Raw genomic sequence first — 12,589 nt, 5'->3', positions numbered from 1 at the left:
ATAAACGTTATCAACTCCTCTCAAGGCATCGTGTTTGCTCGAGAATCTGTTTGAAGAGCATTTACAAAGCGTCGAAGAGGAATACTCTGGGCAATAATTGTAATTTCTTTGATGATAATTAGATTGCCACGTTCATGCAAAGAAGACCAAGAGTATGGAAGTTGGAGAGAAATTTCTAAGGACACCTTATTATTCTACTAACATTTTTCTATTTTATGTTTCAGGTGTCGTCCATCAATAGGGTACTGAGAAATTTAGCGGCACAGAAGGAGCAACGGCAGCAACAGCAACAACAACAGCAAGGGGTGGCCGGCGTTGGCGTAGGGGTTGGTGCTGGCAGTCCAGCAGAAAGCGTTTACGACAAACTGAGGCTACTGAATGGCCAGACAACTGGTTGGCCCAGGCCGAATCCATGGTATCCATATCCCTCTTCCATCGTTATAGAATATTATTTTTCTTAACTTCAATGGGAGTTGAATTTCCGTTAGGTATCCATCGGGAGCTGGCAGTCCGTTTCCATCCTTGCAACCTAGTTTAAGCCCGAGTCACTGTACAGCCCTGCCACCGGATCCTGCGGACATTCTGCACGCGAAAAAAGGTAAAACGAATCATTTTACACGATTGAATAATGAAACTCGTACTTATCTTCTGCATCCCAAACTGTTTAACCGTTTTAAATGAAAAAAACAAGGTCGATAAAAAGCAATCAACCGTGAAACAGTATTTTCGAAAGGACCGGACGCGACAAAGTTACGCGCCACGCACGCTCGATTTCCCGCTCGAACGTGCAAAGAACCCGCTCGCACATTTTCCGCCGGTACAACACGTACGTAGAATCTATGTACGCGGTGCGACGGTAAAAGTGGCCAGCGGCGAGAAACGCGTGTACGCGGGGTGGTTTATCCGGGAAATAGGGGAAGAGGCGCGCGGAGGCACGCGTTTTAATTAATTAATCTGCCGGCTGAAACGATACTAATATCAATGTAATTTCGTCGACGGGTCCCGCGGTTTGCCGCATGCGTGTGCAGCGCTTTTCCGGTAATAATTGTAACGGTTTAAGCGAAACGAGAAAGAGAAGGAGGGGTTGGGGTTGGAACGTGGTTGCAGTCGACCGACCAACCCACACGAAATTGTAACTCGACCGACGGAATATTCTCTCGACCTCTCTGCACCCCCCGAGAACCCCCAACCCCCGTTCGAGCCTCTCGTACACGCGTTCCCTTTGGCGGCACATCAAACGCGCGATTTCTTTTGGCCCCAGCGTTTTCCTGCCAGGGTGGCGGACGGTGTCACGAGCAGCGAAAAACAAGCCACGCGTGTGCCTGCAATTTGGACGTTTTTACGTTGCTAAACCGAGACGCGTTGAAATCTTGTGGGATTTTTCTTTTTTTAAATAGCTTTTATTTTCACTCGGTTGATAACACCATGGAAGATCGCAAGTTGGCAAGCGTCGTTAATCGGATCTCTCGATTCGTAAGCCCGCGACGTAGGTATTATTATTTTGTATTCCACTAGGGTAGAAGGGATACAATCAAATATGGTAACTGTTGCGACCGCTCAACCGCACACGGACCCCGGGGGCTGGATTATCTCCGCGTAGCTGGAGGCACGGTGCCGTTTATAGGATAACCCGTGTCAGGAGGGTTGTTTCTCTACTTTCTCTCTTTCTCCCCATTTGCATCTCTCTGTCCGAGATTCGTCTCCGTCTTTGGAGATATTTTCTCTGTCCTTTGCACGCCTCCGCCGAGGATGCCTCGGGCGAACCAGATACGACAACTGCTACACCCTTCCGTCGAGCTGAACGAAAAGCAGATTACCGCGCAATCATCGCGCCAATTCTAACCTTGGATCTTCTTCGTCATTGAAAGGCATCGAAGAAAACTATGATACGATATTAATACGAAAGAGAAATTTTTCCTTTACTTCAAATTCTTCCGATATATATTGATAAATGTTTGTGAAATTTTTACTAGGATATATTTATAAAAATCAGCTAACTTAACATTCTCAATATGGTTGGTTCTCGTCGTCTCCATCGTCGCCATCGTCGTTCGGATATCAGTGGGGTGTCTGCTGAGGCTGATCCACAATGCATCCCCGAGTTGCATTGTACCATTGCACGAGACGAGACGAGACGAGACGAGACGAGACGCAGTGGCATGCAGAAGAATTCTATGAGAGAGGGTGGCAAGAAGAGAGAGGAGAGAGCGACGATAGAAACGAACAAGAGAGGCCAAGAAAGAAAGGAGACAAGGGCGCAAAGAGACTCCGTAGTGATCGAAACGCGAAAGGGGTTCGGGTCGTATGGGGCATTGTTTTTTCACCTCTCGGGTCCCGTGGTATGAAGCGAAACGACTGAGTAAAAAAGAGGACACGAGTCCTGAATACCATCCCAGAATTTCAATATCTCTGACATGTCACCCGTTCGTGTTTTCATTTCGGTCGAAAGAAAAAAATAGATACCGATCTCGCGGGTTCGATGGAAATATCTTACTTGGATAGGTAATCCTTTGTATAGAAATATTTTATTAAGATTCAAGGAATTTTCAACAGTGTAGATTCAGATCACTTGAATTTTCTAATTTTCTTTAATTTGAAAATTAATTAATTTTATAAATATCAGTCTTCACTGTGCCGGTCAAAGTGTTAATTATTCAAAGTAAAGGAAAACATAAGAAAATTTTCCAAGGTTCTTCAAAGTAGACTCATACGAAGACACCTAGTTTGCCCGCGAAACGAACAGCATTTGCCGCTCCATTTCAACGGGGCTCTAAAGTACCACCGCCCTGGGTCCCCTGTGATTTCGTTCTTTCGGTACACTCTGCTTTGCCCTCGTCCTCTGCTTGCCAACATCGAAGGTGTATACAGAACACTCTGCGGCGTTCTCGTTGATCTCTGGCTGAGATACAGAGGTAAAACAATATAATGGCCGCCTGGTACGCTCTCAGCTACGAAACCCAGGGTGTACTGAGAGCATTATCGTCGACCTCTTTATCTGCTGCACCCGATCTCTCTCTCTCTCTCTCGCTCTCGCTTCTTTTCTTCCATTTTTTTTTTTTTTCATCTTTCTTTCTTTTCCTACGTTTTGTTCGTCCAGCTATCTATTTCACTCTGTTTCCACGTCTTCTTCTGGGGTACTCTCTGTCTGTCCCAGTAGGTAGGTATACGTTGCCACTGCAACGATGCGAAACCTTTTATCGTTGACCAGGACAATACAGTCCTCTGTGGTGGTCGTCGTCGTTGTTTTCCTCGACTACGTCATCAGCCTTGTTGTTCTTGTTGCTCGACGCGACTCTCGTCGACGGAGATCCTCGTGGAAATACGCGATTCGAGTATTAATGGCTTCCCGATAGCTTTTGTACAATCTTCTCTCTGTGAAACCTCTGCTCCTTTTTTTTATAGAGAAATTCTAGAGGATTGCTTTTGAAAAATCCTCGTTTTTTTAATAACAAAGAAAAGGGTTGTAATAGGGCCTCCTAGTTTTTTCAAAATTTAAATTGCTTGAAAGTCTTCTCTTCACCAGTTGAAAGTACTGAAAATACTCGCATCAAAAATTATAATTTTATTTTATTTTCTTTATTTTATTAATATATATATATATGTATGGGAATATGCGGTGGTGTTTCGTGAAACGCGTCGCGTTCCGGATCGTTCGCGGCGCGGAACAGGGCCGACAGAGAAACTCTATGCATTGGATTCGCAGGTCAGTGGGTTGTCGCGTCGAGTCGTTCAAACTGGTGTCACCGCCGGTCGATTTATCGTGTTCGTCAATCTTGGAAGACTGACCTCCCCGTCGCGGCTCGGGTTACCATCCACCGCGACGACGTCTTGCCTAGCCACCCCCGCAACCACGCGGTGCAACACTCCTTTGTCTTCCGTTTTATTCCGGTGCGCGGCGATGAACGAGCCACGTCGATGAATATCTACGCCGTCGAGTGAACGATAAAAAGTCTCGGACTGCATGGCACCGCAAACTCGTACACGCACCGCCTCTTCAAGGCGCGGCTGTTCATTACCGACGATATTAAATGACTCACTACGTTTCCTTCTTAACTTCGTCTTACATACGTTTATCAAATTCTTTCGGAAATCCTTAGAACATTCAGTTATTGAAAAAAGAAAAAAAAATTAAAAAATGTTGTTTGAATACCCTGTTAGAAGAATGATAGTTGCGCGTTAGAATTACTAGAAATAAATAGAATGAAATGGCGAACGATCGAGCAAAGAGGATCGTTGAGCTTTTGCGGTGAGCCATGCTTTTGCGTGGAAGTTTCGCGGTCTTCCGCAAAGAGAAAAGTTAATCTGTATCGCGGCTGTTGGACACCGTTCGCCTGGTGCTAAACGAGAGAAGTATATAATTCCTGTTGATGGGTGGGCGAGAGAGAATCATTCCAGAGCCGCGGTCTGGGCTATTACGAATTCCCGACCGCAGCTAGAAATCGGTGGTCGAGGAAAAATTCTTTCGTTCGAACTAGTTGGAAAATACAGCTAGGTATTCGGAGATGAAATTCCGCGGCCGGTACAAATACGTGATCCGATGCATCGATGCTTCGACCGGCTTGCGGCCAAACCTTTCGTTCGCCAACCAATTTGCTCTACCTATATTTTCCTCCAATTTGTATTTCTATCGATATTTCGTCAATTGCCAGCAAATTAAACTTGCCCTTCCGGTTAGAATTTCAATTTTTACCTGGTGCAATATAGACCGAAGAGGGATCCTAATTTGATTTTCTATCAATTGAAATTTTGGAATTAGAAAATTTCCTAATTTTAAAAGATTTGTCCTGGTAAACAGAAGGAGGGCTCGTTAGATTGTTAGCTCCAATAATCAATCTTCCCGCAGAAACCGATTTCACGATGGAAGACAACAATAAAGATCTATCCGTCTTCCTTCTCCATTCGGCAACTCTTTTTGACGCGTCTTCGAGCTTTAGCGTCGGCCAGGCTCAATCGAGGGAAGCGCGTGAGAGGGTGACAAAGTGTCTCAGCCACGAACGGGATAAGAAGAGGGGTGGCAACGTTAGTGACAGAGATCTCTTTCCTTAGCCACCGTTTTCTTTGTGCCTCGACGAGGGTATATACCGACTGGGTTGACTGATCTGCCTCGTAATGCCAATCGATATACACCGTTCGAAAATGGCTCTCACTCTCTCTTTCTTAGACACTCTTTTAGACAGAACTAAGGCCTACCCTTTACACACAAGTAAAGAAGGGCTGAATATAACGTGACTCGCGTATGAATAATACCAAGTACGTGTTACGTGTATAAAGAGGAGCCGCGTGAAATCCGCTCGGTAAAAGGCACTACGACTTCCGCGTTTCGAAGCGTGGGCGGGCACCAAGGGCTGCCGTCAACAACCCCTTGGTATTTTTTTCCAAGGGTCGTCGACTGACTCTTCTACCGTCGCTTTTGAAAACGGTGTACCATAAGAATATCATGTTTCGAGATGATCCATAGATAGACAAGTCTATCCATAAGATCTGAACCAAATAGTTTACCTTGAAAATAAACCTCCAACCATGACAAGGAGGATTGCGTGTTATTCACCCTCTAAAAATGATTTTTTTCACCCTTAATTTTGAACAACAGTGAAGAAAAAAAATTTCAAAGTTAACTCGTTGTTCTCACTCGATATGTTAGTATAATCATTGAAAAAGAAGCGTGACAAAAAAGGAATACAATATTCAATAGTTAAATCTACATATAATGTGTCATCTGTTGCATAAGTAAACGTGTTGCTATACCCAGGTCAATCACTAAAAGAGTTACGTAATGTTACACAATCGGATGAGCATGTTCATCGCGCTACAAACGATTGAATTATGATCTCTATGCGCGCAGAATTTCATATGACTCCGATGTTCGACCCAATATTCTCGATTCGCTTTAGAAACACGCGGACACAATACTTGCATATATTCTTCACCGATTAAAAAGTTTCTTCGTCCACGTACAGTGGCAAATATTTCATTCTATCTTTCGAAAGCAAGTATTGCATTGTCAAGTATGCCATATCATTATCAGAAAATGAATATCGTTTTAAAGATTGCAATATTCTTCGCTTTTTGTTGAAAAAGGATCTTCTGATACACGGAGGTTTTCTTCTATTGTAAGTTAAAACTGTGGCTCTCTCCATGGTCCGCCGTCCGAGTGTCCCTAATAAAACCAGCTCTCTGATAAAGTAAAGTCCCCGGGACGCCCTATATATCAAATTTATAGAATTAAAATCTATATAAAAATATTAATCTGAAGTAATAGCATAGATAGAAGTTGAATTTCGACAGAAACATGGAAATTTCGTGACGGGGTAATAAACCAAAGACTCCGGTTGGTCTCGCTTCCTCTCCATCCATATTAATTCGGCGATATTAATCAAGCAGCGAGAGTTCTCTTGTACAAAGGCGTACCGATGTAAGCGCAGTAGGAACCTTATTGTTTTGGTACCCTCCAGTTCAATATCGACGTGGCCTGTGACGCAATGCGTATACTCGTTTGAAACACCACCACCGGCAGAAAGGTGGTTCGCTCGCGCACAGATTCTGAAAAATACGACAGGGATATGCAGACGGTAAGGATCACAAAGGCAAGCAAGCAAGCAAGCAAGCAAAAGCAGGTGCCGACTTCGAAAGAGTCAAAAAGAGTTCGACGTGCATGTCGACGGGGGATCTCCAATCACCGTCGTTCCTACGGCACGTCCGCTTGCCATACGTGGGAGCTCTTCTACCTTCTACCTTCATTGTTTTTCATCTGTCGCCTGCTACCGCGTGGGATTGCCAGACGAGACCTGTTTCTCTACACTTGTATGTATTTTACGCGAGACCCTAATTCAGGAACAAAACGGTAAATAAAAAAAGGCTCCATGATTGTTCATCGAGAATTATCGAGAAAAATTTGTTAAATAGATTCGATTGAAATTTGTTTCTCCAAATTTATCATGATTTTTGCTGTGAGAATATGCAGAAGTTTGGCCGTGTTCCCACAGACACCGAGGGGGGCCTCCCGCTATTTTCTTAATCTGAAACGAGACAAACGATGGAGAACAGAGAGTACCCCGCGGGTGCTCGACAACGCGAAGAACGCGACCTACCCTCCTCCTTTCCGTCGCTATAGAATCCGGAACTCGTGGCTGGTAACCCCCGTCGATGACTCGGCTCGAATCGACTCTGTCAGCGAGCAAACCTCACCCCCCTGACTTCGTACCACCTCTGTTCTTAAAACCCCTCCGCTTCTATTCCCTTTCTTCGATCAACATCTCGTTTGTTGCACGCACAGTTTAGTCTTTTCCGTGTTTGCGGGTGGTCGTAGTCTGGTTCTCAGGGCTCCTCGTCGTCTCACGCTCGTCTACCTGACGAGCAGCCCTTTATTTCCGAATGGCGTCAGGTTGACGTGATGTTTGCTTTTTCGACGGTACAATGAGGAGGGTTGATTAGCAGATCGAGTGTCGATGACCTTATTTCGGATCGTTCGTTGGCTATTTGTAGAGTTCAATTGATTTTATCGAGGGTTAATTGGAATTTTGAAAATACTATTGGTTGTCAAATTTATAAAAATTAATATTTTAATAGAAATTTTGTCACTTCTTTAATTATTCTTCTATAGTTAAAATATAGGGAAGATTATGATGGTACGTGCATTTAGATAAGACATCTGCACAGACCGGATGTTCGGGTGTTAAATTTCACAGCAAAACATTGTTCATGAAATAAAGGTATATTTATCTGATTGAATTCATTCGATGAATACAATGCAGCTGCAATATTATCTTATCCCATATTGCATAACTAACGATTAATCTATGAACAACGTACTTGAAACAATATATTATTACAATATGAATAATTAATGCTTCCTTAATTACATAATAAACTTGATACGAGTGAGAATTTCGAAAATATATTTCCCTTCGCAAGCGTGAAAAATGTTTACCGATTATTTATTAAAGTTATTAAAGTCAAAACTTGACAACCATAAAAAATAGCAGCACGGAGCAAAGTATGGGGTTATTTAAAGTCCGTCCGCAATAGCACCCCTAAACGCGTAATATTTTCTCCTTTACTCTTTTAAAAATAACACTGCCGGATGAAAACAAGGAACTCTTTAGAAAAAACGAGGGAAAGAGAAAAACGCGGCGGTCGAGGCAGGGGAGAGAAAAAAAAGTGGCGGAGGTTACTTCCGGAAAAATTAATATCTCGTGGCGAAACAAAGTGCACCGGCTGGTTAGCTGCTTAGGCGCAGACTTCGCGAAACTGGGAGCAATGAAACATCAGGCTGGAAACTTTGTTTTCCAAAGTAAATTATTTTCTATCTTTGACTTCCATCGATCCTCTTTCTTCTTGAGAATAATCCATTTAATTTGGCTGTGTATCACGCCTTTCAATTTCTCAAGTACATGATATAATATTTTGAAAATTAGAAATTTGATAATAAAGGAGATTAGGTATGAAGAAAAATTTCGAGGATAATTTATTAGAAATTTAATTTATTAATTATAGTGATTCGTTTCGAATGGGTAATACTACACACTTGGGTCTGAAAGTGTTAAAACTTGCTAGCCAATTCTGATTTTAACCGAACCCTTTATTCCACATCAGAGAAGAGCAATTTGGCGAAACGTTAATCTAGAAGATAGATATCCGAAGAGGCGAGGCTTAGTATCCAAAGAAAGTCGAGCTTTCAAAGCAACCGCTTGCAAACTTACAAGCTACCTTCTCTAATTTTAAGATCGACAGAGTTTAATTGCTCCTGACCACTTGACCGGAGTAATTGGTCCGAAATTCGATTTCGAAATTCGCTCTTGCATCTCGAAGGTACTTAACGTCGTTGAAATTCCTTTGTTCTCCGCAAATCGGCCCTACTTACTTACTGTTTGGAAAGTTTGCCCGGCAAGTTGGCCAGTTTCGCTCGATTCCTTTCAACATCGATTGTTAAAAACCAAAGAAGAAGATCTTGAGAATGTTGCGTCCATTACATTTATTAAATAAATCAACCCTCTAGAGCTCGAATACTTTACGACTCCGTGGTCTTTAAAATAACGAAGAATTGAAATTCAGAGGAAGATATTGTTACTGTTAAAGAATTCCAATGAAAAAATACGAATGTTTGCGATTCGATTGGGACAAAGAGGTGGAAAAGTGGTCGGCAGAGTTGCGGAACAGGATGAAAAGCAAGCTACGAGGAGAAAGGGAGAACATTTTGGTGGGTTGGAACGTGGCCGTAGAATTTCAGGAGGATCCTGACGAGGGATTGGCTGTGTCGGAGTGAACTTATGAAACGACCAACCCCGCTAGAGTCGAGCGAGATATTAAATTTCTGGAATTTTGCGGTTAGGCGCGTCTACATGCCGACGGGTCTGCCACCAACACACCCACCCTACACGTACACATCAGAAACACATACCTGGGTCCACGTGCCGTGGCTAAGAATATTCTTTCACAGGATTTCTCTCATTACCTTCCTGTAATAATGGGATTATAATCACTTAGAGTCGATGGCAATTTTAATTTCCCTTAAATATTATTTCAAATTAGAAGTTTAAAGATTTTTTCTAAGGCAAGAAAAGTTTGGAGGTGGGCCAGGATGTTAGAATCGAATGGAATCTTAGGATATTATAATGTTAAAAAGATAAGGAGACAAGTATTAGATTCCAATCATCTTTATTCTCGTTTCGACCTTAGCCTACAGTTACATCCTCAACACCATAAATATCTATACAATGTATATTATACAAGTTACTTTACAATGGTTAAATTAGGAGCCATCACGGTCCTCGTCAAGATACGTCTAATTACATAATTTACTGCAAAGTTAAAAGGTATCTAGAATCGGTGGCGGGTATCTGATAGTTGGTGTAAGCAGGGGACAACGGAAGTACACCAGCAGGATTATCGTACTGATATTGCACTTGGGTGGCGACCGGTTGGATCTCCAATTTTTGCGGTTTCGATTCGGTCGATCCAGGTGCAATGGGTGCAACCGGTGCAACGGACACTTGAAGTCCAGCTGGGAGTATCTGCAGTTTCTGCAGAGGAGCGTACGAGTAGATGGGTCCGCGAAGAGGTTCCACGTTTTCAGCACGGATCTTGGCGAAATATTTCATAGCTTCGACATTCTGACGGCTCACATAACGGACGCGTTGAAGACGTCCATCGGGAAGAGCGACGTAGTACTCGCCGGTCTGTTGGGGCTGTTGTTCGTCCACTTCTTCGTCCTCGAGCTCGTTCACAGAGTTGACGGGCTCGGACTGGAAAAAATAAAGAATTCAACGTTTAACTGGACCGTTCCCAATTTCGTGTTTAACTCGGGTGTGAAAGTTTCCAAGTTTCGTCGAAATTGTGCCAAGAGGAAAGAGGAAAGGTAAACGATCCTGAGGAGTGGAATCACGGCTGACTGCATCACAGATTGTGTCACCGACGCGACGGCTCTGAATTCGGTTGAGGCACACGCGTGCCTGTACACCGATCGAAAGTAAACGACGACTCGAATACTAATGTCGTTAAGACGGTCAAAGGAGAGCAAAGAGAAACAGAGAGAGAGAGGTAGCGAGAAGGGTGGGCGAACGGTGTGATTTAAAATTCCGTGGAACCTTTGATTCCTGCAAGCTCGTGCCAACAGGCTGCACTCTCGTTCACGATAACAAGCCCAATAATACGTGATACTACGTTTCGTTAAAAAGAACATTCCAATACTCCTCGAAGAATTTTTATCGCTTTGAAGCGATGCTTGATTAATTTCCAATTTTTTAAGCTTCTTTCGACTTGGATCTTACGAAAGGAGATTTATCTTCAATGAAACTCGAATTTTCGAAAAATTATTTCTTTTTAACCCTTTACTACTCTAAAAGAATTCAGTGTAATCTCACCTCAGATTCAGTGACACTGGAGACAGTAGTGACATCTTCCGCTTCCGTGTTGGTAGAGACTTCGGTGGTAGTAGCTTCCGGTGGTCCGTACTGTTGCTGAGGAACCGCTGGTGGTCCGTATTGAGACTGAGGTTCGCTCGGGGCACCGTATTGCTGTTGAGGAGCAGCTGGGGCACCGTAGCCCTGTTGAGGTGCGTTCGGAGCTCCGTATTGCTGTTGTGGTGCGCTAGGTGCTCCGTAATTTTGTTGTGGCGCACTGGGTGCTCCATAATTCTGTTGAGGTGCGCTAGGTGCTCCGTATTGCTTCTGAGGTTCTCTCTGAGGGAGATTGAAAGCTGGCCCGGCTGGTCTCCATCCGGAAGGTGGGTAAGGAGCACTCGCAGCTGTGGTGGCCTCCTCTTGTTGTCTTGCGAAGTAGTATTGTCTTTGTTGTTGACGGTATCTTGGTGGTTCCGCGGATACCGCGACAACCAGAAGAACGATAGCTGCGAATACCTGTATAGGAATAGATCGATTAGTTTAATTAATTAATCAGTGGTGTTTCTTCACTTGAAAATTCACTTTGCAAAAAGCAGAGAAATTGAAGAAGAGTGCTTTTCAAAATTCAGAGAACGAAGTTAATCACTTTGACCACTGAATTGATATTATTTATTAGATTTATTTTGTTCGAAAGATTAATTGTATGATTTTTTAAGACTGCCATGGTACCTTCATTGTGCTGTAGGCTAAGTTACTCGGTCAAGTTTTCGAGTTGACTGATTTCCGATGTTCACCAGCTGGATTATATACACTGAGTCTCGTATGCGGTCTGCATGATTAAGAAGATATCCATGCCGGTTCGTCGGCTGTCGAGTGACATTGACCTCCTAAAACACTGATGAATTCTCGATCATTGTTGGCACATCATCCGGTCGCGTCTTACCTTCGCTTTTTTCGTCGATTCGACAGACACGTACTTAATCAGTTGATCCTCCCTCTTCGACATTGTTCAGTTCTATCTATTCTTCAACATCCTTACCTGTGATTACAGGATCTTTAATTTCGTTAATTTTCGTTAATTTTTCAAGAAAAAGATTTTATATTAAAATCAGCAACATTCGAATGAAGGATCATTTTGATAATTTTGGAATCTCTTCAAGGTAGAATTCAAGGAATCTTTTGACTAAAATTAGAATACAATTGAATCATCGAATCCTATATAAAAAATCGTGTAATGATTCGTTGATATAACAATGAAGATTTGGAGGGAATCTAAATATCTAAGTATCGCATTAGCATTCCACGACTGGTGATCTGAATCAGCGGGAATTTGTCATCCACTGTCCATGGCCGATTCCCCTTCATCGTCAGACGTTACATCGGACGTTTCTCGATGTAATTTTAACTCCGACGAATTGCTAATTGATTCCTCGCACGCAGCACGCGTGACTATGATTTTCGCGACTAATAAATTCACCGGTGGACTCGATCCGAAGCAGCATCAGGGAATGAAAAGAAAAAGGATCGAATCGACTCCTATGGAATCTATAATCGTCGATACATTTTCGCTCGCGAATTTTTCCCTCGTCTGACGCCTCGTCAAAGAATCAGTCACGAAATTCGAACATGAGTTGATTCTTAACGTGTTCCCTAACGGAAGGTAATTTTAAAGAAAGAAAAAGTAAAAGGTTGAATTTCTTCGTTTACCTTCAAGTTTTATAATTACTCGTAAAATACAATCTCAAACTTTG

At 42.9% G+C, this 12,589-nt stretch overlaps 2 protein-coding genes across 11 annotated transcripts in view; one reads left to right on the top strand and one right to left on the bottom strand.

The window, feature by feature from the left end:
- The window catches only part of LOC117605004 (paired box protein Pax-6), a 74,312-nt gene that overhangs the window by 49,289 nt on the left and 12,434 nt on the right, over positions 1–12,589 (top strand). For all 10 annotated transcript variants that reach the window (XM_076688421.1, XM_076688423.1, XM_076688415.1 and 7 more), the window contains 2 exons: positions 225–415; positions 489–598. In XM_076688421.1, coding sequence (XP_076544536.1) covers positions 225–415; positions 489–598 — 301 coding nt within the window. The remainder of the gene's footprint in view (positions 1–224; positions 416–488; positions 599–12,589) is intronic.
- LOC117605006 (uncharacterized) lies at positions 9,649–11,722 on the bottom strand. The gene is made up of 3 exons (XM_034325727.2): positions 11,568–11,722; positions 10,860–11,354; positions 9,649–10,241 (listed from the first exon to the last, which is right to left on the bottom strand). Exons 1-3 carry the CDS (start codon positions 11,571–11,573, stop codon positions 9,795–9,797), a joined length of 948 nt encoding a protein of 315 aa, XP_034181618.2. The 5' UTR covers positions 11,574–11,722; the 3' UTR covers positions 9,649–9,794.

Source organism: Osmia lignaria, chromosome 5 (genome assembly GCF_051020975.1).
Source record: "Osmia lignaria lignaria isolate PbOS001 chromosome 5, iyOsmLign1, whole genome shotgun sequence".
Classification (NCBI taxonomy): Eukaryota; Metazoa; Arthropoda; class Insecta; order Hymenoptera; family Megachilidae; genus Osmia; species Osmia lignaria.
The sequence above is the reverse complement of the archived record's forward strand: the minus strand, read 5'-3'. Positions and strand labels throughout refer to the sequence as shown.

Coding starts and splice junctions, on each gene's coding strand:
- LOC117605006 (XM_034325727.2), bottom strand. Junction 10,242..10,859: donor CCAGTGTCACTGAATCTGAG/GTGAGATTACAC, acceptor TATTTTTTCCAG/TCCGAGCCCGTCAACTCTGT.